General features: G+C 31.4%; 4 protein-coding genes across 4 annotated transcripts in view; 3 read left to right on the top strand and 1 right to left on the bottom strand.

Moving 5' to 3' along the window:
• Positions 1–15,372, top strand: part of LOC114122492 (desert hedgehog protein) — a 42,055-nt gene extending 26,683 nt beyond the window's left edge. The window contains exon 4 of the mRNA XM_027985170.2: positions 13,382–15,372. Coding sequence (XP_027840971.2) covers positions 13,382–14,109 — 728 coding nt within the window. The 3' untranslated portion in view covers positions 14,110–15,372. The remainder of the gene's footprint in view (positions 1–13,381) is intronic.
• Positions 15,373–16,249: 877 nt separating this feature from the next.
• Positions 16,250–20,873, bottom strand: LOC114122478 (nedd8-activating enzyme E1 catalytic subunit). The gene is made up of 3 exons (XM_050197363.1): positions 20,098–20,873; positions 16,945–17,122; positions 16,250–16,876 (listed from the first exon to the last, which is right to left on the bottom strand). The coding sequence occupies exons 1-3, from the start codon at positions 20,704–20,706 to the stop codon at positions 16,338–16,340; spliced, it is 1,326 nt and encodes a 441-aa protein (XP_050053320.1). The 5' UTR covers positions 20,707–20,873; the 3' UTR covers positions 16,250–16,337.
• LOC114122479 (39S ribosomal protein L23, mitochondrial) lies at positions 17,840–18,929 on the top strand. The gene is made up of 4 exons (XM_027985152.2): positions 17,840–18,016; positions 18,154–18,359; positions 18,433–18,512; positions 18,591–18,929. Exons 1-4 carry the CDS (start codon positions 18,003–18,005, stop codon positions 18,753–18,755), a joined length of 465 nt encoding a protein of 154 aa, XP_027840953.1. The 5' UTR covers positions 17,840–18,002; the 3' UTR covers positions 18,756–18,929.
• Positions 20,874–22,845: 1,972 nt separating the features above from the next.
• Positions 22,846–27,746, top strand: LOC126549032 (facilitated trehalose transporter Tret1-like). The gene is made up of 6 exons (XM_050197354.1): positions 22,846–23,029; positions 23,192–23,396; positions 23,962–24,029; positions 24,502–24,864; positions 25,597–26,072; positions 27,039–27,746. Exons 2-6 carry the CDS (start codon positions 23,224–23,226, stop codon positions 27,567–27,569), a joined length of 1,611 nt encoding a protein of 536 aa, XP_050053311.1. The 5' UTR covers positions 22,846–23,029; positions 23,192–23,223; the 3' UTR covers positions 27,570–27,746.
• Positions 27,747–27,838: the final 92 nt, after the last annotated feature.

The raw sequence follows: 27,838 nt of genomic DNA on the forward strand, positions 1-27,838 counted from the left end.
CATATAATAATAATAATAATACCTATACATATAAAATCCGTACAAACAAAAAAAATAAACCGGCCGCCTGCCGTCCGTCTGCGGCAAAGGGACTTTCCGGTAAAATCGTCTCGTTTAGGAGGTTCGAAAAGAGATAGAAAAATGTTTGCGCCGAGCAAACAGTAAATAAAACGTTTTGTGAACGACGGCCGACGACGAGCATTATTTATACGCATACATGTGTACACACACAAACGTTCGTGTTAAAATATTCGGAAATTATTGTTTCCGACCGTACACTACGATGTAGGTATACTATATATATATACTGAATACTACTCGCCTATACCTATACATCTGTATAGACATAATAATAATAATAATAATACTCACTCGTCTTATGGTGGGACGATCGGTCAACAAGTCTACCCGTCCGGTCCGTGTCCGTCTCTCATCACGCGTTCGTATTTTCCGTTGGTCCGTCAAAAGGGCCGCGTATCGTTTTCACGCGGCGGCGGCGCGGACGGATCTCATTAATTATCGCTTGCCGCGCGCGTATACACCTCTGCTATCCATCATGCACATTGCACACGCACACTTGTCTCCGGCGGCGGCGTGACGGGACGACGAGACGACGAAAAAGAGGACGTCCGGTATACTCCGGTTCGCTATACCCACCTATATTCTATTATTTTTTTTTTTTTAATATTATTATACACATAATAAACTCGATGTTCACGAAATCGCCAGACTATATAATATTTTAACATAATATTATATAATAATGTACAGTCGAAGGCCGAAGAAAAAGGAGTAGCGGAGCAGACTGCAGTATATAATATTAAATATAACATTATGCATTATGCTTGCTGTAGGTATTTTGTACATTTAAAATTGCAATCGTATATCCGTATATTTCAAAAACATTTGAGCTTTTAAATGTTAGAGGAGATTCATACACACTTCTACAATCCTTTTCCTAAAAACGCTGACTTGGATACTGAAAATATTATCAACGTTTGCATTTTTTATATAGTATATATATTACAAAATATATAATTGTTTATTTCGAGAAATGCATGTGATCGCGTTATTTTTTAACGTATGTATAATGTATATAGTTAAATACGTCGAAATATAGTAAATCATAACATTTGATTTGTTATTGGCACCGTTGTTTTAAAACGATATCGCATTTCTTAATTACAAGGTCGTGTATAATAATGATGATGTCTGATAACGTGCGTACAAAAACTTATTTGCATATATATTTACAACACGATTTAAAAAATGGTTTATAGTTATAAAAACAATTAGTATACCTTTCTATACAAAACGAGTACTAAACGTATTACGATACGTGAACGCATACTACCTATACATATATAATGTACCTATATACTATTATAATATTATTTCCGTGTAACTGTGCAAGTACAGCAATGTATCGGTAGTAAACGTTATCGCAAATCGCATAAAACGATTCCCGCACACGATTTGATTATTTTTAAATTAAAAAAATTAGTAATTGAATAACAAAGTGCCGATAATTATAATAAACGACGTGGTTTTGCGAACCCAATTATTAACAAGAAGCTAGTTTATTGTCGTCTATTGCGTTTTTACGCGTCATTGGCCTAACGGATCTGCTATAATTTAATCGAATATTTATTAAATTTAACCTCACAGTAAAATTATTAATATAAAATAATCCAGTGTACGTTCATTAAATCGTACTGAAATTATATACGTAGTTAAAATCTGCACGTAACATTTCTTTCATAAGAAATCTCATAAACTTAAAACCACGTGTTTTAAATAAAAAGTTCCTTAAATAATTGTATCTTTAAAAGTTTACATTCAAATAGACATTTCTGAATCACCAAATTAATAATGTATACCTATTAATTTTTTTATAATTAATTATACATTAAATAACAATAATACGAAAAATGAATATCAATACTTGAAGATTTTAAAGGATATGGGTATTGTAGATAGGCATAACAATTAATTACTAAATAAATCACTCTGTATAAAGTATAATACATATTATTATGTCGTATATTGGTACAAAAGTACAATTACATTTTTAATGTTGGTGTTTGTGTAAAAAATATACACATAGACGCATATGAGTGAGTATATATACACACTAGGTACGTGTGTCGTGTATATATGTAGTATGTAGGTAGTTGGTACAAGAACCTACACTTAGAGATGCAATTATTCATATAATTATATATCTATTATAGTTTTACATGACAACAATGACATAATAGTAGCCACCCTTAATTTATAATGACAAACATGAAAAATGTCCGTCGAAAGGAGGAAACCGAATTAATGTTATTGATGTCATGTTAAACAATAGAACTCGTATTACCGTGCGTCCGTGTCAATCCTACATAAGTGAACACACAGTTAGTGGTCGTCAAATGTATAACAGTCCACACGAAAGTATTAAAAAAAACCCATAAGTCAGTAGTCACAACAAACTAGTTATTAAAATTAATTTTGTGACTTTAACATTAAATGTATAATATGTATAAATTATTGATATATTATATCCACTACCTATAGAGATATTGCAAAAGATTTTTCTAGTAGGTAATTTATATTCTAAGCGTTTAAGGCTTAGTAGACTATATAAGCTACGGTAAACAGATTAAAAAGTAAAAACAAGTTTCTATATTATATTTAAAATAATTTTATGGTTTAAACAAAAAAAACCATGGAAATCGCTTTGCTGTAAAGTAAATTTCGAATATACTTCATCATTGAGTATTTTGTTGATAACTCCACTGAAGTAATGAATACGTAAAATTATACATAAAAATCATAATAGATATTTAAATCATAGTACTATACAAAAACGATTTTGATAGCAGATTGGGTTTAAAGTTTAAAATATTTTGTAATGTATTTATACTACATACTATATTAGTACAATATAATGTGGATTATACTATTTTTTTAACTTATAAGTTATATAAGTCAGTATCGTTAAACAGCGTAAATTAGTTTGTCGTAAAATAGCTTTAACAAAGACAATCTATCTCATTATAATAAGTAGCGGATCTAGAAATACGAAACTGGGGGGGGGCTAATTTGTGTAACAAAAAGACAAAATATATAATTTTAGTAAATACATGTATATGCATATGTATGTATATTAATTACATATAATATTATACAACACGTCCAAAGGGGGGGGGGCTAAAGCCCCTCGTCTCATCTGAATCAGAGTCTGTTTATAATTATTGAAAATATCATTATGTACCTATATATACAAAACAAAAATGTACGTCATGATAGCAAAAAATTTGTATATTCTACGAATAACATTTTTTTATTACAATAAATTTACTAATCTTGTTATTTTCCGTTTAAATATAATAATTGAAAATATATAAGCTAAATAAAAAGAACTGCGATTGTGTAAGAATCACTTAAATAACTTAGAATTAGTTTGAATTTTTAAAACAGTATTGCGTATATAAATTATAATTCAATAATTTTAGTACGTTTCAAATTTTTCAAATTAATTTTTTTTTAATTCCATCAAAATAATAAAAATAGTTAGAGGATTAGTTTGACTAGCTCGAGAAGTAGTTATTTTACGTTTAAATGACTAATTTCGTAAAAATTTGATCTCAAACACTAATAAAAGATTGAGTGGCTTTACGAATTTACGATAAACCATTTTTTTTAAATTCTAATTAGAATGACTCATAAAGTCATAAGGAATCTTGTATTACATTTTAAAGCTTTCGGTAAAAATTGTAATAGTTTTTATGGCCAACATTAAAAGTGTAGTTGTATAATAATTATTCAATTTTAGTTTGATTTAATATAAATCGTATACAGCTGTATATTATATAAAGTTATAACAATTATAACTTACAAGACAATGCTTAAATGTCATGATATATATTTTTTTTAATATAGCTATTATTATAGACAATTAATAGATAGTCGTAAACTCAAAAGTTAATAATAATAGTAAAGATAATAGATATGCGTATAATTCAACATATTCAGTCATGATTAAAATATTTTAATGTGTGCAAAAAATGATACAGAGATAAGGAACATGGCTAATTTTAATTACATTTTATCAATAATAACTAGTAATAAGTATTATTCATAAGGGTATCAGTCAAAATAATAAGTAATAACTATTAATTATAACCATTATTTAGGATTAATGTACATCATCTTCTAAATATAATATATTCGCAGTATAGAATTTGCTATAATTTATTAATCTTTTTTTTTGCGTTTATTCTTCAAGAAGATAATTTAATTTCAATTATAATCTAATAATTGTCATCATAAGCTTCTTACGCAAAAGATTTATTTTTATTATAATTTCTACTGTAATCTTATTATAATATTATGTACGTATATTACTCATAATATATTAAGATAATTTAATATCTATAACGTATACACTATACATGTTTATTCACAAACGAAGCATTCAACCGAAATCGTTAAATATATAGTTCAATGTATAATGCCATAATGTATTTACCATAAAATCAGTTAAAATTGGTAGGTAGACTAAACCAGTACCAAATCAGTCATAACTAGATCACAGGATTTTTCAATGCCCTTAAAACATTTCATAAATATGTATAAATTTAAATACTAAAAATAAATCTATAGTAAGTATATAATATAAAATATAGTATGACGCAACTATAGCACGTTATACGCCCGTTTATTGACCTTATTGCTTTTTATATAAATAACATGTAGGTATTTATAAAATATTTGGTTTTTTTTTTACTTACAAGCATAAAAAGTATTTTAAAAACTAATTTAACAAAATTAATGAGTTCAAATAATAATAATAATTTTCTTCTACTTTTAATAAAATCCCCCCTAAGAAATCCAACATCCGGCCATCCGGGGCAAGTGTACGATGATATTATAATTTTTAAATAGACGCGATGTGCAAATTAATACAGTTTGAGTATGATTCGACACAATGGCAAATTTTAAATTTTAATATATCGAATATGTTATTGGAAAAACTAAAAAAATAGCTATACAAATTATACTATGCTATATGTAATCTTATTAACTGTGTATAACCAATGGCTGGGCCAGACTATTTTTAGTAGAGGGAAATATTTTTTAGTGGTAATTGGGGAGGGAACGATGTATCTAAAATCTATATTATCGTTATTCCTCTACTTAATATTTTTGTGTACTATTTAAAATGTTCACGTACAACATACAACAAAACATAAAAAATATAATTTATAGTAGATTAATAAAAATTAGGTAATTTCTAGGGTTCGAATTTTAAAACATAATAATTAACTAACAAAGCACACGATTCTTTTAAAAAATCAAAAAAGAAGCATATTTTTTTTTAAAAAAAAAAGGAAAAAAACCATGGCGAAAAATTAACACGAGCTAATTATAAAAATAAATAAAAAAATTTGAAAAATTAATTTAAATTAATAAAAGAATTAACTACCGTCTACTATGTATTTCCTTAGATTTTCAGTATTGGAACTGATTCTATATTGTCCGACAGAATATTTTTATACGTAGAAAACGAACTCTCTACATTACATCCACTGAAGTGATCGGTGCATACTTCATACCAGAGGTTTCAAATTACAACACTAAATCTTAAATTTTAAAATGGTCAACATTGCGATGTTATAGGCATACTGACCGCATAGGTACTGCAGGCTAAATGTAGATCGATAATCTATAGGTTTAATACATTTAATAAACAAGCCGATAACGAAAACAATAATAATCCAATATCCGATATCTAGGTTTTTACATCTTATTAATTATTTTTTTTTATTACAATATTATAATAAACATACTAAAAATTCACAGCTGGAATAATTGAAAAAAGCAATAAAAAAGCAAAAAAATATTTACATAAAATAAAGCAAAATAAATTGGTTTATTTGGAATCAGAATGACGTAAAATGAATTTATGTATAAAAATTAGATTTCTATCTCATATAAAAAAAAAGAAGCATATGATTTAAAATCCGAGTCCTATAGTAATTACCTTCTAAATACCTTGATTATATATACGATTTTTTATAATAAAAGATCATTTATTTTTAACAAATATTTATTATATTATTAATATAATATATTAATGTATAATGTATACATTTTATTTTTTTTCTCCTAAATTATTTGTCTTTAAATTATCTATTAATTGTTATGTATATATTCGAAACATGCCTAATAATGTTTATTTTTTTTAACTACTACATATTATTGCATTATACGCTAATTTGGCCCACAGATCATAATTTCATAATAAAATAATACTCGACCCTTTCTCAAAATCTTAGCGATGACCACAGCTGCAGGTATTAATATAGGGCGCGCAGGGCGTTAGAATGATATTATTTATTACGTATTTTGAATTCACCATAGTTCGTCGACAAACAATACTATTCTTTAATGTATTTTATATCAACATTGTGATAATATTTATGTTTTAAGATTAAATCGCTGATTAATGAGATGAAAATCATAATAATAATAACAGGAGAATCGCGTTGCGAGTTAATCCGTACTAGAGTACCTTAAGTACCTATACGGCTGTAATGTGTCATTATCAATATGATATAATATTGTCACACGCATTGGTTGTATACATATTAATATATTATAATATATTATATTATATGAATTAAAAGTCACCGGACGAGTCTGCGCGAAATCGATATGCACCGAGCACGTTTTTCTCACACGTCTGCGGCCCGCCGCCTTCCCGATGACGTACAACAGAGTCGTACCTGTTGCCGAGCGGACGGCGCAGAGGCAACGATGACGCTCGAGTCGCGTAGTCGCGCAGGTTTTGCATTTCAAAATACACATCAATGCGTTATTGACTGTTCTCGGACTCAGGACACACGATATTTTGCATAAATATAGAGTCATTTTTAGATATAATATCATAGTATTATACATATAATATACACACTATTGAATAATTTCTACAATACTCACTGCTCACAGATCAATGACTAAAATATATAATCATTTTAATAAACATTAATGTATTATGTATATTCGTAGCAAACATTTATATTGAAAATAAATTATTCGTGACATTGAAATTCAACAATTAATATCTAAATCTAAAGCAAAATTATTCGACAAAAAACAAAATATAAATAAAATTAATTAAACAAATTAAAGTTTTGATAATATGTTAATACCCGTAGGCTATAGTTTATCCATTAGTGCGTATAAGTAGGATACATTTCCTTATTTTAGTATCAAATATGCAGAATTATTTTAGTAGTAATAATCCACATAAGTATTCTTGGCCCATTATCGAACACAACTACGTTTTCAATCTATAACGTACTATAAAAAATAAAAACAAATAGCAAATAAGTTAATGATTAAAATACGGTTTGTTTGTTTTTAAAAATAAAAATGGTGAAAGTTAACTTTGCGAAAATGAATCAATGTCCAATATACCTACCTACGTTAAAAATTAAAACAAAAACCATTTCAAGATATATAGTTTTTAAATTCTACTAGTAATCTTAAATTATAATGCGATAAAAGTATCATTTGGCATATACTATCTATGCCATTATTAACTATAATATGACTCAATATTACGGAATATCACAGTATTTCACAAATAATTTATAATTAGAAAATGTGTTGTACACTATACAGGGGTGGGGAAACGAAAGAATCCACCAACACTGCTGCTGCTACAAGACTATATAACTATATACGCTTTATATAATACATTCTGTAAAAAGTATCCTTCCTGTGTGTGTGCGTGTGTTCATCTGTTTCGGCCACAACTATGCGGATCGATGTCCGGCTTTCGTTTGTGTGTCACGCCAAGATCCGATTACACACAGTCTGACACAGAGCACATAAAGGTACACGACCACAACAAGATCATCTCTCTTCGGGGCCGTTTGGTATGACACGGTCAGTGGCGTACATTAAAGTTTCTCGTGGGGGGGATTAAATTATAAATTAAAAGAATATTTTGATGCCGGTATTCCGCTACAGTAATAAGCACACACACAAACACCCAACACAAAGACAATTGACTATAATTAATGATAAACAATATTAGTATACAAAAAAAATTGTACCTCTTCGCACGAAAGATGAATGTTTTTGTAATTCCATCATATAATTGACAAATACTAAATTTCGAAACTAATTTTTTTTCATTTGCTTGCGGGAAGGGATTTATCCCCGTTTGTACACCACTGAACACGGTTAAGGCGGCGAATAGGTATAATACGGACTGGAAGGAGACATATGAAAACAAAATCACTTTTTCCCAAAACCTTCTCCCCCCCCCCCCATCCACCTAGGCCATCACTTATTATTTTACTGGAGAACAAACAATTTAAACTTACGACTCGTACACGAGTGTATACAATATTATGTACCCATATATAAAATAATAATAATATACGTGTGTACTATATACACATATGCCGCGCGCGTGTGTACCTATACTCGCGCTATTATATATATATAAATATAAGCGAGCGGACGTTGTGTAGTATAGAGAGAAGCGTATATACACTATGTGTTTATGTAAACACGACTCGTGCGGTGAGTGTAAAGCAAACTCCGAACAAACTCGTACAAGGGATGATGGTGCATAATTTGTTGTTCTTTTTTATCCTTTATTTTTTTCCAAACATCAAATAATAGGCGATCGTGACCTGTCCAAAACTAGAATCCCACAACTCGTTAAACCGACCGCATACACATACGCGCGTGTGTATAATATATAATATGTGTGTGTGTGTGTGTGTGTGTGAGTACCTACTACCTATAAATATATATATATATATATACATGCAATGCATACGATTAACCTTTTCGTTTTATTCCGTGTTTACCCATATAGCAAGCGCGTATACTGCTGCACGCGCGCATTGGTGGATGAGCACAGAGAACTGCAGCTACACGGTACATGCGTAGATTCTCGCATAATAATAACATAGGTTCACTATTACCGAACGTACGATACACATATTATATAAACCGTCATCGCGGTTTATACCTGTACAGTCCCATCGTATATATACATATATATATATATATATATATATATATATATATATTATATATTTATATACCTATATATGTATAAATGTATTATTATTCGCCGGCCTCCGCGTACGTTATTATAACGACGATATAGGTAACTACCTACCTACCATACCTCATACCTGCCAACAGTCATCCGACTGCCTACTACGCGTGTATACAAATACACAATGCCATCGCATTTTTATTATATATGTATTCGTACATATATAATAATATAGCGTTTTGAATGGGCATCAATATTGTAGGCATATATATATTATATATTGTAGGTATACCTCCGCGCATTGTATAAGCTTATTTTATAATATACAGCATCATATATGGTGTTTATTTATACATATATATGCCAATACGCGCCTCCCCGCAGTTTGTCGTCACGTATATTATTACCCTTTATAAATATTATAACAATATAATAACAATCTGATGCATCCTTTCGCGGATTTCCACAACCGCCTGTATATATACTGTGCGGATGATTACACACACACACACACACACACAAACACTTACATACACAGTCATTCGCACACATAATATGCTCAAGCGCAAACCGAATGTAATAATATTGCTGTCCAGAATTCCGCACTGCTGCAGTACGCGTTTCCATTATGTTATGTATAATATTGTTATTACATTTATTATTATTATATGATGTTTCACGTGTTTCGATCGCCGCACAAAAGATAAATATTTACACGATTTTCAATTTTACAGAGAAAAAAAAATAATAGGTACGCAGGTACTACATATTATAATAATATTATAATCTCGACAAGAATTCCAATAGAAATATTTAAATTGGATTTTCTCTTCGTAATGACTATTGCTACAACACTTATATAATATTAGATACAATGTAGGTATAGGCATATATTTATAGGCAGGTAAGGTAATATACACTAATATACTATAATATATACGCGCGTTTCGGCCGCCAAGCTGTGTGGTTAATTTATTGTTTCATCTGTTAAGTATTCTCCGACAAACTGAAAAAAAAAACAAATAAAAATTATTACTTATTTTGTAAACACTCATTATAATCATTCATATTCGTTTATCAGCTCCGCAGTTGCTTTTACTAATGATATGTATTATTCAAGATAACCAAATAACAACTGTTTATGCTTTATTAGATATATTACACTAAACGTTATATTCTTAGTTTTACAGTAATATTGAAACAGCTATTATAATAATGCCTATACACGTCCGCGGTTGGTTTTCATAGAAATGTATTATGTGTTATGCCATAATATGTGTATTGTGTATTTAATACATTTTTGTAGGTGTCTGAACGAAAAATCAGTAGGTACAATAAAACAAAAATTATAAATAAAAATTATCTCTAGCAAGTTGCAAATCGTACAATTGCAGCTTTATAGAACACAAATATATGATATTAAACTGTAATACCGTACAGAGTTATTACACTAGTCACTTTATAGTAAAGTAATCTCATTAATGAATAACTTATTATTTTAATAAATAAATTATAACCATCAGTAATGATTTGGGTGATGTACACACTTTTACATTTTAACATACGACTACATACCTAACATTATTAATGACAAACAATACATAGGTATTATAATAGTATAACTACTGTAACTATACAATACATTACAAAGTAACAACTATAGTTTCTACAATAATTATATACTATGATTTGCCTATATAAATTCAATGTATGAACACTTGTATTGAAATTCGTAACCTCTCCGTTGATGATGATGGTATGTGTGTAATATATTATACTTATATAATATTCAAATACATTTCCGGAACACGTGCGATCTATGGAAATCTTACAAGGGAAATTGTCAATATCTTCAATCAATCATAATAATCTTACTATAGTCGCCGAGTATACATATACTATATACGATATACTGATATACATATAATTCAAATTATGTAGGTACAATTGTACAAATTACATACTACCTATATTTAAACTTTTCGCAGAAATTATCAATACATTCACTGATGAAAATCTCATCACAACGATAAATTATATAGCTATACACTGTACTGAATATTAATGCCTCGTAAGGCAGCGATTAGTATTCGATTCCGGAATTCATTACATAATTGCATTCAAGAACGTCTAAAGCATTATGTAGTATGTATAACCTACTTACAATAATATATATAGGCACAACTATTTAATGCGATATGTCTCGTCGCCTTCTTCAACAGTTGGATTTTTAAGAAACACGCATTACACATATAGGTCCTACATAAGCATGTGGTGATATATAGGACGTTTAAAATTTCGCTTTCGTATAATATAATACATGGTATTTGTCGATTATCGGTATACCTTACGAGTACACAACTGCACGCTATATCGAAGGATGTGATATACATTATCTCGTACACAACGTATCGGTTTCAAAGACCTATATATATGTAATACCTATTTCTCATTATATATATATAGGTATATGTTAATAAATCGGGGAGCGGTGAATCTATATATATATTATATTGTGTACAGTGTGAGGGGTCCAGAAGGTCAACTGACCCATATAAGTTCATATTTTATATTCAACGTGAGTAGTCACGGCCTGTTTGTAATTTGTACTGATAGAGAAGCCTCTGAATTACTTGATCGAATAAAATTAAAAAAAAATTATACAACAACGAACGTACAATATATACGTTGTATATCCCAGTGTACACATGTATGCCTACAACTTATACCAGTCCTTCGGCTTATAAATACGAATCGTGCAAAAACGTTTAAGTAGTTGTGCACGTATTCTAAATGAAAAAATGTCCAATACGGAAGCGTCGAAATGCGTTTTTTTTTTGGTTTTACAAACATTGAGCGTAAACGTATATAATATGATAGAGTAGGTATTATAGTGTATTACGTATAGTATTTATTCATGTATACACATAATAACGTATCGTTTTATTAAAATTATAATATTATGAACAGACGTCGAGAGAAGAGAAAACTCGTAAAATATAAGACTTAAATGCCTCCTCTCAACAGCGTCGCATCATCAACCGCGGGCGCGCGCGACCAGTTGCCGCAGCGCTCGTACGTTCCATCTTCTAAATCCGTCCCTATCGTCGCGTCGCGCAAGTGTCCGTTTTATGTTTATTGCCTCGGCCCCCGGGGCACCCGTGAACTATCCGTCGCAGCAATATAATACGATATAATATTATAATAACAGGCATTTAATGTCGTATAAACTCGATGTCCCTCTTCAAGCCACTACTCCGATCGCCGTGTTTTTACGGCCACGGCGACAATCCGGTTTTTCGGAAACTCAGAAGTGAACATCGTTATACTACCTATAATAATATTACTATTATTACTACTATAATACTATTATATTATTAATAATAATATTAGTATCGGTATACTTCTTCACCCGCAGCGGCAGGTCCCGAGGGCGATTAGATCACAGATGTTGGTGTGTGATGGCCGTACGCCGGTGGAAGGTGAACGTGGTCGTGGTCGTCGCGTATACATATAACACATACCTACCATGGAGGTATATTTATATATACCTAAATGTATAATATAATAGTGAGTGCACGCCGCACGGACGGAAAAGAATTATTGCCCTTTTTATCTCATTAACTAATTTATCGTGGTCGCACGACGGCTGCAGTGAGAAACGGAGATGTTTAAAAAAAAAAACAAACAGAGCACCACCACTACCACTCCAAATCATTTTTTTATTTTATTTTATTATTATTAGTGTTTTTTAATGGCGTTTAAAAACCAGACAAATCAGTGGCTACGATCTCTACTCGTTCCCGCGCGTGTGTGTATATACAGCGATTAATATACCTACACCGAGCGGGCAAACAATATATTATACATAGTTTATTTTCACTCGTTTGAATCGCTAATTTACCGCGCGATTACCGCCAAGCTCAAACGGATCGCGTGTGTGTGTATTTGCGGCGTATAGAGGTATTCCGCACAGCTAAACTCGACTCTCTTTTTGTTACCGTCGTAATAACATTTTAGGCTGATAATTATTTACACGTTAGCTCTCGGGATTACGGAGGGCCTTAACGACGGAGTTGGAAAACGAATAATCCTACTCGTTCGTCCACAATGCACAACCGTGACTGACACCTCTTATACATACATACCTATACTATAGTAGTGTTCAACCGGTGGGTCTCGAAAGCTTAAAAATTGGGTCGCGACTAGTCTTCTTTTTAGTGCTATAGGTTAGGTTGCTATGTATGCAATAGTGAATAGTTTATAAATACATTCTATAACGTATTGTGCTTTTTGCAGAGACGAAAATCAACACGAGGACGATGGGCTGTTTCCCGGGCGACAGCGTGGTGACGACGGGCGCGGGCGTCAAGAAGCCGATGAAGGACCTCCGGGTCGGCGAGTCGGTGCTGGCGCTGTCCGCGGACGGGATGCTCCGGCCCAGCGAGGTGCTGCTGTTCCTGGACCGGAGCGAGACGGCCCGGACCGAGTACGTGACGCTGGTGACGGACGCGGGCAAGTCGATAACGGCGACGCCCACGCACCTGGTGCTCCGGTGGGAGAAACCGGAACGGTCGCAGATCCGGCACGCCAACCCGGTGTACGCGAAAAGCGTGCGCGTCAACGACACGCTGCTGACGGTGGTGGACGGAAGCGGCGGCAATAAGCTGCGATTGCGCACCGAGCGCGTGGTGGCCGTCAGTCGCACCCAGAAGGCCGGACTTTACGCGCCGCTCACGGTGGACGGCACCGTGGTCGTGGACGACGTGGTCGCGTCCTGTTACGCCGTCATCGACAGCCATTGGCTGGCGCACCTGGCGTTCCTGCCCGTCCGCGCGATGGCCGCGGCCCGGGCGTCGCTGTACGGCCTCGTCTGGCGGCTGGGCCATCCGCTGCAGGACTCGCCGCCGTCGTCGCCGCCGCCCGCGGACGCGGTCAAGCCCGCCGACGGCATCCACTGGTACCCGCGGATGCTGTACGCCATATCCGACTACGCAATACCGTCCAGTTGGATGGACACGCACTGATCCGGCACACTTAATACTGCTGCTGCTGCGACGACATATTTACACCTATTATCGTATAATATTATAATATATTTTTCTAACTGTTGTGATTATCATTTTTTTTATTATTATTATTAATATTTATTTTATATACATTATTTTGATTTGTACACGTATAGTATTTTACTACGCCCCGCCTTACCGCGCCCGCGAGGAGGTGCAGGGCTTTTGGTCTCCTTTTTTGTCCGTTTACGTCCCGTCGTCGTGTACTCGACGACCGCGGTCGTGACGTTCCGGTCCACCGCGCACGGTTATAATATATACCAGCTAATACATTGTGTAGCCCAAATAAAGTGTGCCATCGGCCGAGTTGTATGCCAAAAATTATTAAACTTTTATATTTTTTCGCTTTTTTTGTACATGTTATATTGTGTGTGTGTGTGTGTGTGCATGTGTGTGTATATATGTATATATAGTTTATCGTAGGTTTTTTTAAAATTATTTATTAACGGTGAGGTGTTTCTCGTCCACTTGATAGCGGGAACACGCACATAATTTTGGCACAATGTTTTATATTATACTCGTATAGTATATGGACATCACAGAGATCGTATATAATAAATAGTACTTATAATGTATATGATATTTAAGTATATTCGATTTACTATTATAGCTGTACGTTATGCACCGTCCAGTACATTTAAATGGTACAAACCGTGTTATAACGGAAGTACGGAACGTGTGTTCGGGAAAGTCAAACCTCTTCCAACCCATTAAAACTTCGATGAACGCGCGTTAAACGGCGCAGACTTTAATAAATTCCCCAACAATGTTTAGGGTCATATTCGTGCCTGTGTCTGACGTTTCGTCCTCGTAGGTATTGCATCAATCACGAATAGCGCGCAACGGGTTTTTAGTGTCCTTTTTTTGTTTTATTCTAGTGATTTTTTTTTTTTTTTATGTACATCGAATCCACTCGGAAACGATAATAGAAGTCTAATATCTAAAAATAAACAGTACTTACTATAGTTAATAATTATATTTATTGTAAATTTGTTTTATTTTTACCTTTTGTACGTGGCATTTACTATAATATATTGTCGTATAAACGGACGCATTGTTATTTATATTACACATTGTATGTATACGTGTAAATTGTTTTGTATTATATAACTATTTATTTTTAAAGCTCCTTCAAAATCGTAGGTTCGTTTACAAAATATTATAATTTTTAATGTGAAAAATGTGTGTCTGTATGGACAAATAAAATTATAAGAAATTGAAGTTTTGTACTTATATAATATTATTTTTACCCATTTCACCATCGTCATTCCATTCCATTAATAAATCAAATCAGCTACCTACGAATTGTTTCCATTTACTAATGGTACACAAGGCCGTACTTGGGGGTTCAGGCTAAAATAAATTTACTACCTAATTTACATAGGTAAAATTCGCTATTTCATTTGGACCGTTAAAATTTGCCGCCCTAGACTGTACCCTATACAGTATACAGCCTAAGCGATAATACGGCCCTGCTCAGAAATCTTTTTTCTTACCAATGCAAAAATGTATCATTGATATCAAATTTAACACTTATTACATAACGATGACTTACTCAATGACGAGATATATTATTTAATAGGTATCTTCTCTGTATAGCAAAGCAATTAACTACTTTTTTTATGTATAAAAATTATTTATACTACTCTTCTCAACATTTTATTTAATCATTTATAAAATAAAGATTTAAATGAACAAACAGTTGAACATGAACAAAACAATTTTATTTTTTATACATTGAATAGGTACAAACCTGAACATATTAAATTTAAAATTGAACATTTTGAACACCAATTTTTTCAGCTACGAAAAATTCAGTATAATGATGTGTATTGAAAACAATGTTTTTAGAATTTTAATACATTCAGATACATGATGTTAAAAATTAAAAAAAAGACTTAATCAATTTGTCATAAGTAATTTTTTTGATATTTATAAAACAATTAGATGAAATCTAAAATATATCTTTCATCTACTTTCCAATATAAAATGTATGTTTTAAAATAATGAAATACATTGTTTTAAAAACAATTAGGTATGTTGCTAAATTAACATTGTATATTATTTTTTAAAAATATATGAAATAATGACAAACATGTATAATATAATGAAAGTTTAATGTTTATAAATTTATTTGAGTATATATTACAAAATTGTATAAAAGTAAATTTTTTAAAAAAAGTATATTATTCCATACTAACACAATTATTCTTAATTTTAAGAATAATTTCAAAAGCTCTAGGGTTTGTGATATCAGCAACTAATAATTTACATCCATCAGAAATACCTAATTGTTCAAGTGTCATTTTTAGATTTGGCCTAGTTTTTAATTCAATGGAAGGCACATTCGGCATGTACAATGTTTTCCTTTTGCCGTCTAATTCAATGGTGAGAGCAGGGTTTTTCATCTGATACTGCTGATGTTCGCCAAGCATTTCAATTATTTTTTCCAGCCGTACGTTAGTGTCATCGATATCAAGATATTTAGCTTTATATGGACTACAAGTAATACAATCAGGTTTGCGTTCAGCTTCATATGTATAGGTATATATACCATCGGCATCATTGAATACAGCATAATTATTTAATAATGGACAACAGCTGGTGGCTACTTTGAATGCTTCAGTAACACAAGCTGCAGCTATCACAGCGTTTGTTGATGCTACTGCTGGTATTATATTTTTTATAACACCTTGAACTAATCGATAGTTAACTCCATTTATTCCTAATTTACAAAATATCTGTAAGTAATTAATTACATAAATATAATCAATTTAAAATTTAAATACTTACCAAATTGATCAGCACGTTCAAGAGATTTCTCGTAAATCCAACTAATGTGAACAGGATCGTCTGTATCAATGTTGGAATCAAATGGGTTTTCTTTTTGCCATTGTATTAATTTTACATACTCTATGCAATGCTCAGGTAAACGAGGTGTACTTGCTATAGTACATAGTGGATAAGTCACCTATAAACAAAATTATAAGTAATTAATATGACTGTTTTTTTTTACATACCTGTTTATTGATAAATAATTACAAATAATCAATCTTATATTTGAACTATTGTACAATAAAAGGATAATGACTTACAGAATAAGTTTATTGTTAGCACAAGAGATAGATTTATAGAGATAAATTTTAATAGATACATAGATACAATTAGTCATATTAATGATTAGGCTATTTAAACTATAGCCTAAAAGTCAAAAATCGAAGCAAAATATCGTTTTTTTTATGGTTTACCCAAAAATCACGTAAGTTTATTTTAGCCTATTGGTATCCTTAATTCGACCCTGGATACAATAAATTAACCATGATATATTACGAGGAGAGACTATTCATAACCCAAATTATACTCAATATTTCATATTAATTAGTAATTACTCTTTAATCTAATTTTAGTGGTCTATCTTTATTTAACTGAATTAAATAATTTTGTATACAAAAACTCGACCATGTTATAAGAATATATTATGATAGTCTATCACTGATAGAGAAATAAAAATATCATTTAAAATTCCCGCATTTAACGATTAAGATAACAGCAGTCCCAAGGAGGTTATACAATATGCTTAAACCATGGTCATAGATATAATGAACAATATAATATGATTGTCTGTGGTATCAATTCGAAAATTTAATATCACAATATCATATCACATAATCATATTATTATTTATTACCCTTTCCACAGTGCAAATAATACATGTTCGATGAAAGAGTATAGCTAGTACGTGATTTATAAATTATATAATAATACTCAGAAGTTTAGAAATACTTACATTTTGAATAAAATAATAAAAAGAAGTTTTTTTATTTAAATAGGAGCATTTCAAAAACAATAACATGTCTACCAGATGGTATGTATTCAATGTAATTAATAAATAAATTTAAAATCAAATGAGTAAAATTGTTTGATTTAAAAAGTCAATATATTATTTTTACACTGGCTTATATGTGTAAAAATGTCATTTAATAGTAAAAAAAAATGTTATAGGTATCCAATTTATCAAAGAGGCAATCCTCAACTACGTATTTTTTTGCCTAATTTTTGGATGAAATTAGTACGACCAGAAGAAAAACAACCCAAAAATGTGGTTCAATTTAAGGTACCCACTGGAATGACAAATTATGATATAGAAAATTATTTAACAAAAATTTATAAAATTAAAGTTATAAAAGTTGAATCAAGTATTGAAAATGGTAATATCATAAAATATTTATTAATATAGAAAATAATCAGATTAATTTAGATCTATTATATAATATTTGATAGGTAAACTGAAAAGATCAATTATGAATAAATACGGACCTATTATTAAAGAAGATGACTTCCGACGAGCATTTGTAACAATGGCAAGTAATCTTTTTCTACAATATTAGTAAACTTTTTTCTTATTTATTACTATTAATATAAATTTATTTATTTTTTAGCCTAGAGATCAAGAATTTGAATTTCCTGATGTATGTAATACAGAAGAATCTAAAAAGCGCAATACTGAAGATGAAAAATCAAGCAAAATTAGTCAAGATATGTATAAAGACTATTTGAAGAAACAAGGTGACCGTCCTGGATTACCTGGCTGGTTTTCTTTTTAAAAATCAAATAAATTTTTAATTGTGTACAAAAATAGCAAAATATGATGTTTATTTTACAATAATTAGAATTAGCAGTTTTATAAATAGTTTAAAAATAAGTTAATTGAATTCATAAAATAAAATAAATGTATTCAGAATTCAGGTTAATAATAAATACCAATATTAATTTTATTATTCATGCACTAACTTCCTTTGTTGATACATAATTTGGTCTAAAATAATTAGAACTTGGTAAGTATATCTAATTATTATTTCTATTTCAAAAAAACCTTTATCCTTTAAGTTTATTATTATAATTTATACATACATTAATCCACACAAGTTTTAACCTACCTATTCTCAAAATTTAGAACTAAAGAAGTATAATATTATATATTATGTTTATTTTACATAATAACATTATATTATTTAAACGAAAAAGCTCATTAATTTTTTTTTAATTTCAACTTTTTATAATAATTAGGTATAGTAAGATATATACTTGAACTATATAAAATATAAGCTATTTTCAAAATTAAATTTATAATTAAATTAAAAAGCCTGTATAGTTAAAAAAAAATAATATATGAATTAATATATGTTCATTAGTTTTAAATATTAATATTGTAACTAAAAAGGGTTAATAATTTAATAATTATAATTATATATATATTACATTTAATATTTTCAATTATTAATTTAAAACATTGATAAGGTTTTACTAACAGAAAACAGATTTTCATATTTCAATAAAAAAAATATCACAACAACCCATCAACCAAGATAAATATGCAATATTTGAAATGCATCGAAATTTAAGTAGATTAGCAATAGAATAAAAAATTATTATAGGTAGTAGTATTATGTGTAACAATATACATACATACATAATATAGGCAAAACTATAGATGAGTGTTTGTTAATGTCAACTAGTACCTACACATTTTATGTTATGGAAAAATAATTGAAATTGGTACCATATGCAGTATACAAATGAATTATATTAATAATCATTAATATATTTTGTATTAAACTAAAAGTATAAAATATTTTGAAAATTAATTTATACATTTTAACTTTTTATCTTTATTTAGTTGTATGAAATATCTTTTCAAGTTTTATGGACACAATTTTGATACTTAACTCTTTATTAGTCTCTATGATGAATAAAAGGATTTAGATCGTGTAATCAGAAAAATTCATTAAAAAACTGATTCATAAAATATTTATATACTTAAGAAAAAAAAAATACTTAAAATCAGGCTAACTCTTATAATTAAATAACAAGTGGTTATATCTTTAACGATAATCAAAACAAAACATAAGATTGTGGTTAGTAAAAATATATTATAAAACATATTACCTGTGGTGGAAATAAGTCTAGAGTACAATCAATGCATGGTGTAATTCCAGGTAGTATAACACGGACATTGCCTTTGAAACCTTCAGTGCCACCATCGATCAATGGTATTACGGTGGTATTGTCTAGTTGCTGGTTGTCATCATATGATAACAAAGATACAAGCATTCCATTAATCCATCTACGAGCAACTACAGAATCAAGACCACACACTACAAAATGAAAACCCCTGTAAAAATCTTCGCTCTTGTCTTGTATTTTACAATGATGTGGTGTGACACGGCAGGTAGGTACACGTTCGTTAATAAATTTTGCTGCAACTTCAGCTTTGGAACTGTTTACATCTTTCTTACGGAACAAAAACTGACGATTCAGATTGGACAAGTCTATAGTGTCCATATCTATGACATGTACATCACCAAAACCCATCATTGCAAGATCCTTAAGTAATTCACAGCCCAATCCACCAGCACCAACCACGAGCAGTTTACAAGAATTTTGTAGAAAATCTAATATGCCTGTGCCAGGTTCAAAATCAGGATGACAGAACGGACTGGAACGTTCCAAGATCTTCTTCAAGTGACTCCATCTTTTATGATCATTGTCAGACATTGTGATGTATTTAAATTAAATTACTAGATATTTTAAATTAAAATTAACAAATAGTTTAAATAATTTATAAACAGAAGAAAGTGAAAGTGAAAGAAATTAGTTAAGAAAAATTTTAATAATATTATAAATTACAAAATATTGACTTCAGTCTTCGTGATTCTTTATTTATTTTCTATATCTGTGAATCTGTGATATTATGAATATGTGATAATTCAAAATCGTTATTTATATTGATAACAAATATTTATATTATCTGATAAAAATTTGGGACATTTGAAACACGGCGGTGATTTGAAAACAATATTTTATAACATCCTATCCTTTGATACATGTACTAACTTAACTATAAAAAAAGTATAATAAAAATAATAAAAATAGTATAATAGTTTATGATCTAAGATAGTAAGATCCTATCCTAATTTGCCGGGAGGAAGCAATACGAAAGCGGTCTCCTCCCGGTTCCTGGTTGTCGGTTCAAAATTGAAAAAAAAAAAAGATCCTATCCTAAAAAAAATCAAATAAGTACCTCTACCTTTCAACCCTATAAGTTAATAGATAATAGCACGATTTAAGATTATCATAAGGTATATCGTATATCTTAATCGTGAGTAGAAGCGCCTTATAATTTACTTGTACAGGAACAATAATGTGATATTCACTTAACACATAGATTAGATAATACTCTATGACTTAACATGAAAGAAAATGAGATTTATAGGGTCATAGGGATGATAATTATTGAAATTATTCTTGTCAATTTTTGAAGAGCATGTAAGTAACAGTAAACCTATATTAAAATATATTTTAGCATACCTACTAACTGACTACCTACATTATCATGAGCAGTCGTGATCCTACACTAGAAACTTATTTTACATAGTAGTGATATAGATCTCTAAATTTCTTATTGGATACAAACCATTTTCACTCAAACGTGTATCTACATGGAATATAAATAATAAATGATTAAAATATGAAAAATAAAGTTTTTTTTGTGTACACAAAAATAATTGATATTTAATATAAAATAACAAAAGAAATCTTTATAATAATGTATATGTGTATAGGTGCTCATTATGCATACGTAAATACATTTACTAAAATACTTAAAAACTTCTGTGGCAGGATAGATGAATTAGAAAAGGAGGAAAGAAAACCGATGGCGTTTGTGAAAATTGAACTGTTATGGCCACTAGTTATCTATATTCTGCACGTTTGTCGCAGCCGGTCCCGGCCGGTTGATTGCAGACAGTGCAGTATTGAACATGAGGTTGCAGGCGATCGACTAGTGGTGACTGAACGACTTCTGCGGATTGCGAGAGCGACTCGTGCACTTGGACGGGACAACGGAGGTGGAGGGCCATAACGGAAACTCGGGCGAGTGCAAGCAGTGCACTTGCAATAGATAGTGCAACGGCTGTAAAGGATATCTGCTGCTGGCCGTTCGTGCTCGCAGTCGACGAGATTTCGGGGTGAACTATAGTGCGATGGTTAGTGTCCGATGTGTCGTTTTCGCCCCGGTGCTCCACAGGTCGAGTTCAAACTGACGACCGCCAATGCAGCTCGCCGATGCACTCGGAAACGTTGCAGCTGGTTGCAAGCACGTCTTACAATTAGTCACAGCGTCAACCTCGCTGTACGATGTCGCGGACATCCGTTCCGCCGCCACTTACCCAGAATCTGCGCCACTGCCGCAGCCGCCATCGTCGTCGCTGCGGTCCGCATACTGCGATCAGCGTCAATTTCCAACATCCGGTACCCGAGACGCTGTCCTCCGGATTTTGTATGATTAGTCATAAATTGTATTTTTATACTTAAAAATTTGAAAGTTAAACAACCGAAGATACGAAGTTGACGAATAAGAAAATCTTAGTTCAATTGTTTCAATCATCTAAAGTTAAATACGTATAAAGCTGTAACTTGTAACTACTAATTATCTATTATCGTGTACGTTTTAAATTAAATTTATTAATCATACATTGTTATTATTATTATTTATTTATTTATTAATAGATGCATACAATATTATATTATGTTACTATATTATTATTTTTTTGTTTCGTAATATTTTACACGCACTGGCCTTATTTTTTGTTTAACCTGACGATTCTCACAAAATAATACATTTGGTTCACTTAGAGACTAAACAATATAAATAGTTCATAGTTTATATTTGCTTCTCACATTTGACGTGATATTCGTAAAATATAACTTTGACTAATTGTATTTAATTCAAGTGTCTACTTTTCGTTAATTATTAAAAGTTTGTGGCATTTATCAATACTATTCTAATAGAAAGCAGTATTGGACAATTGTTTAAATTGTAAGTATATATTTAATTATTTTAAGAGCGTGTTTTTCAATAATTAAACTCGGCTAGGTAAATGGTATATTACGTTAATCATTTACACAGAGATAATTATTAAAATGTATTATTTAATTTTATACTTTTATCAATTAAATCGAAAATTGTATTTGTTTGAAGGTGCTATTTCAATTGGACTTGATTTATGTAAGATGACTTTTGAAAATTTACATCCAGAAGTAGGGGCATTGTCGTCATCAACATATTTGTTCGTTAAATGGTTCTTAGGAATCGTTTCTACATTCATTCCAAGCCTCGAACCCGTTAAAAACCCGCTCCTAGCTTTATCGGCACCTCCTAAAAATGATGATACAACCGCTGCAGGGTAAGACACTATAGTAATAATAAGTAACGTATTCAAAATTCACACAAATCAAATACGTATTTTTTAATAATAATTATTATTTATAAAATTAAAGAAAATAAAATAACATCCTAAAATATTTAATTAAATATGTTTCGCACTTACATTGGCGAGTACATTTTTATAGTAATTCCAATCAAGAAAAAAAATTTTTCTTAACGAGTTAAAATCTAAAAGAATTTCTTAATTGATGCAAAGCAATGGAAATTTGTATAATTAAACTTAGATAAATATCTTTAGAAAATTAAAATTGATCCCCGATACCTATAGTCTAACAATTATTATAGTCTTAAGATTATTTTTTTCATATGAAACAATAGCAGCATCAATACACAATTAGAAAACTTGAGTGATAGATTTAACTTATCAGAACCTCGTAAAATTGAGAGCCTGCTTTTTTCGCTCTTCCCACGTGTCGTACACCTATACTCTTACACACGACCACTTTTTCCGTGTGATAATATGTTATTATATAATTTATATCTGAATAATATACAAAATCAACCACGGATCTATCTGTTTTCAGGGGTTCAGCACTACCGGCCATCAGACAGGAGGGTAAAAAGTTTAGACAATACGCAACCGCGCTGTCCGGTGAGTATATCACACACACACACTAATATAAGTAAAAATTATGGTTTATAAGATTTTCCATGGCAGTAATATGGACGGTAATATCTATTGCATAATTATACACCATTGAAAATACCCTCGACAACTTGATGAAGACGAATATTTATTTTTTGCACCAAACGAATTTTTCTTATTATTTATATTCTATATTATCATAATACTCGAGTGCTGAAGTGCATAATAATAACATAATATAAGTATAATATTAGATAAATACGATATTTGAGTGAAATGATGTTCTGGTCATTTGATATTGGTTGGTTGTTGTTATAAAACGGGTTTTGGACGTGCTTGTACATAATATTATAATATGTAGGTTTGTGAATCGGAGCGATTTAAAATTGATTAAACAAAGTCTTCAAATATATCCCTTTCATTGTTAAAACATCCTGCAACTACGTGTATGACTAACCAGTTTGTCTTTTCGTTACAGCAACGGTCGGACCGTTCGCAGTTGGCACGGTGTTGGCATGGATGTCGCCTGCTATGCCAATGCTTTTGTCTCCGACTTCGAAGATCAAAGTAACACCTAATCAAGGGTCATGGGTGGGTTCTTTGATCGCTATCGGTGCCATTTTCGGGTCTATACCGGCTGGCAAATGCGCTGACATGTTCGGTCGAAAACCCGTCATCCTCTGTCTCACCATCCCATTCATCACTAGCTGGACAATAATATACTTTGCGACCGACGTTTGGATGCTATACGTGGCACGTCTGATCGCCGGATCCTGCCTCGGTGGAATCACCGCCACCGTCCCGATGTACATCGGGGAGATAGCTGAAAGCTCTATCAGAGGTAAGCAATCTTTTGCAGAACTTATTATATTTTTATTATTAACTTATTATTTTTATAATTTTCAAACTATTTTACTGTCAACTGGCTATAAAGCTTAAAGTACATACCAAGGTAACTGGGCGAATATATAATATTGTAATAGTTAATAAAAATTATCGTATTTTATTTTTAACTTATAGAATTCGACGGGCATTTCGCAGAGCTATTTATAATACCCGTATCACCCTCCATCGAGAGCGATTAAAAAAAAAGCATATTAATTTAATATTTTATCTTATTAGTTTGATATTGATGATTAATATGGGACATGCTTTATTACAATATTCATTACTAGGATAAATCCTACAGCCCTAGGACTGAAAACACGAAGAAATCTTTAGAATTTTTTCATTGTCTTACATAATTAAACACTATAACAAATTTCTATCGAGTGAAATTTCCAGAACCTTTAAGATTTTTAGTGATTTATCGTCGTTGGTATTTTTGTTAAAATATGTACCCTATAAAAAATAAAATACTTTACATAAATATTATTATAATGCTTTACCTCTAATTCACGGTCATTAAATTTTGTCGTCCGTCACTAATCACTAAGTAACTTATTTCCCGTTAATGACAATATAATATTATATCAACTATAATGTGTATACTATTATTAATTATTATATTAATATATTATTTTATACTACAAACACCATAATATATGTCACATGAAACGAACTTTTTCTGCAGGTGAATTGTGCTCGTACGTGCAGTTAAATGTCACATTGGGCATATTGTACGTTTACGCTATCGGGCCGTTTGTAAATTACTATTCACTGGCCATCATGTGCGGTATACTACCGTTGATTTGGTTCATGTTGGTTCTATTGGTGATACCGGAATCGCCTATGTACCTATTGAAACGTGGCAGGAAGGAAGATGCAGAAAAAGCGTTGGTATGGTTGCGCGGGAAAGACTACGACATTGCCAGCGAAATGGAGACGCTGCAATTGCACATCGAGGAGTCGAAGAAGCACACTGGCAAGTTCAAGGATATGATATCATCCAGAGCCACAATCCGCGCAGCAATCACCGTCTTGGGACTACTCAACTTCTTGTCGTGTTCGGGCATAAACGTGCTAATATTCTACGCACAGTCCATTTTTGAGACCAGCAACTGCAGTGTGTCTCCGAAACTCTGCTCCGTCATCATCGGAGTCCTTCAAGTGAGTATCTAATGGGCAACTGTCCATACTGTAAACGGTAGAAAGACGAAATTTAAACTTATTGATTTTTTATTCCAACTGATCGAACATATTTCCCATACCTACATCTATCAAAGATTTTATGTTATTATATTAGCATTGGTGTTCGCGCCGTCGATATTTAATCGTAGTATAGTCTGCAGTAGAGGGAAATTTATTTTTATTCTTGATTATAGTTCCATTGCAGTAAATTATAGAGTGTTATGTTAAATATAACTCATGACAATACTATAATTTTAAAATATACACATGTACACACTCAATAGTCAATACTGTAATATTTTGAAGCGTTTAATACATTTTCCTTTGATGCGCTATCTGTAAAATAATTAATAACTATGTGTGTAATGAGTTGTAATAATCTTAAAAATCTTTGTAATAAATACACGCAAGTATCAATATTGTATACCCGAAGCGCCGTATTGTATTTTTATTTTTTATTATGTATTTTTGTTTGTCGTTTTATAATAATTATAATAATGTAATCACAATAACATTAGCTATCAAACTACTATTTTATATTTTATAAAATCGCATACAATGTTAAACGCTAAGTTAATAATATAAGTATGAAGTTTGGATATCTAACTTTATTTAACATAATAGTTAAGATAATTAATACAATTATTTTTCTATTATTTTCATAATTCATCCGTAGATATTTTTTAAAATACTAAATTAAGTAAAATAGTATATTTAATCACGATATTATTACTTATAACTATTTATTTTACGTCGAGATATTATATTATTATCATACGAACAATGAGCGAAGTATAAATCCATAAATATTCGATCGGCGTCTTAAAAAATATCACATGTCATACGGACGGTGGACCGAGAAAATAATATACAATATAATATAACAATAACATACCATATATAATAATATGATTAAGTTAATTAATTAATTAACGTACGTCACAGGTCATATTCACTTTCGCTTCTTCACAACTGGTGGACAGGGCCGGTCGGCGAGTACTTTTGCTGATATCCGACTCCGTCATGGCCGTATGTCTCGGCACTCTGGCCTACTATTTCTGGCTTCAGGAACACGGCGTGGACGTGTCCTCGTTCAATCTGATACCGCTTATCAGTTTGGGAGTGTACATTAGTACTTTCGCACTGGGATTCGGTCCCATCCCGGGCGTTATGATCGGCGAGTTGTTCAGTCCGGAATTCAAGGGTTTGGCGATCGGCATCGTGTGCGTGCTCGCTTCGCTGATCGAGTTTTGCGTCGTCAAGACGTACCAGACACTGTTGAATTACTGCGATCACGGCATCACGTTCGCCATATTCGCCGGGTTTTGCGTTCTAGGCACCACGTTCGTGTGGTTCCTGGTGCCGGAAACGAAAAACAAGTCTCTTCAGGAAATCCAGGACGAGCTCTCCGGCAAGAAAAAGCCGAAAGCAGGCCAGTCGCAAAACGCAACAAGATCGCAGCCCGCCAGTGCATGATTTTAATGAGAAGTGATAACATAACAAATTTAAAATTTATAACGTTGCGACTTGGATCGCAATTTATTACGTAATTATTACGTACCCTGTGTTACAACCGCGCGACATATATTATATATTATTAATTGTATTCGCGCGAGTTCAATGAATAAATAATCATAATTACAAATATAATAACGATATTGTGTTTTCTATGATCATTTTTCATTTTTTTTTTTTTTTGTAGCCATAAAAAATGATTAATTGGAAAAAGTTAAAATTCAAAGCAG

Source organism: Aphis gossypii, chromosome 1, assembly GCF_020184175.1.
Source record: "Aphis gossypii isolate Hap1 chromosome 1, ASM2018417v2, whole genome shotgun sequence".
NCBI lineage: Eukaryota > Metazoa > Arthropoda > Insecta > Hemiptera > Aphididae > Aphis > Aphis gossypii.

Excerpts from the sequence above, each read along its gene's own strand:
- LOC114122479 (XM_027985152.2), top strand. Across the intron at positions 18,360-18,432 it reads TGAATCAAGTATTGAAAATG|GTAAACTGAAAAGATCAATT; the intron begins GTAATATCATAA and ends AATATTTGATAG. Across the intron at positions 18,513-18,590 it reads GACGAGCATTTGTAACAATG|CCTAGAGATCAAGAATTTGA; the intron begins GCAAGTAATCTT and ends TTTATTTTTTAG.
- LOC114122478 (XM_050197363.1), bottom strand. The coding sequence starts at position 20,706 with ATGTCTGACAATGATCATAAAAGATGGAGTCACTTGAAGAAGATCTTG. Across the intron at positions 17,123-20,097 it reads TAGACTTATTTCCACCACAG|GTGACTTATCCACTATGTAC; the intron begins GTAATATGTTTT and ends TTTTGTTTATAG. Across the intron at positions 16,877-16,944 it reads TGAACGTGCTGATCAATTTG|GAATAAATGGAGTTAACTAT; the intron begins GTAAGTATTTAA and ends TTTGTAAATTAG.
- LOC126549032 (XM_050197354.1), top strand. The coding sequence starts at position 23,224 with ATGACTTTTGAAAATTTACATCCAGAAGTAGGGGCATTGTCGTCATCA. Across the intron at positions 23,397-23,961 it reads GATGATACAACCGCTGCAGG|GGGTTCAGCACTACCGGCCA; the intron begins GTAAGACACTAT and ends ATCTGTTTTCAG. Across the intron at positions 24,030-24,501 it reads ATACGCAACCGCGCTGTCCG|CAACGGTCGGACCGTTCGCA; the intron begins GTGAGTATATCA and ends TTTTCGTTACAG.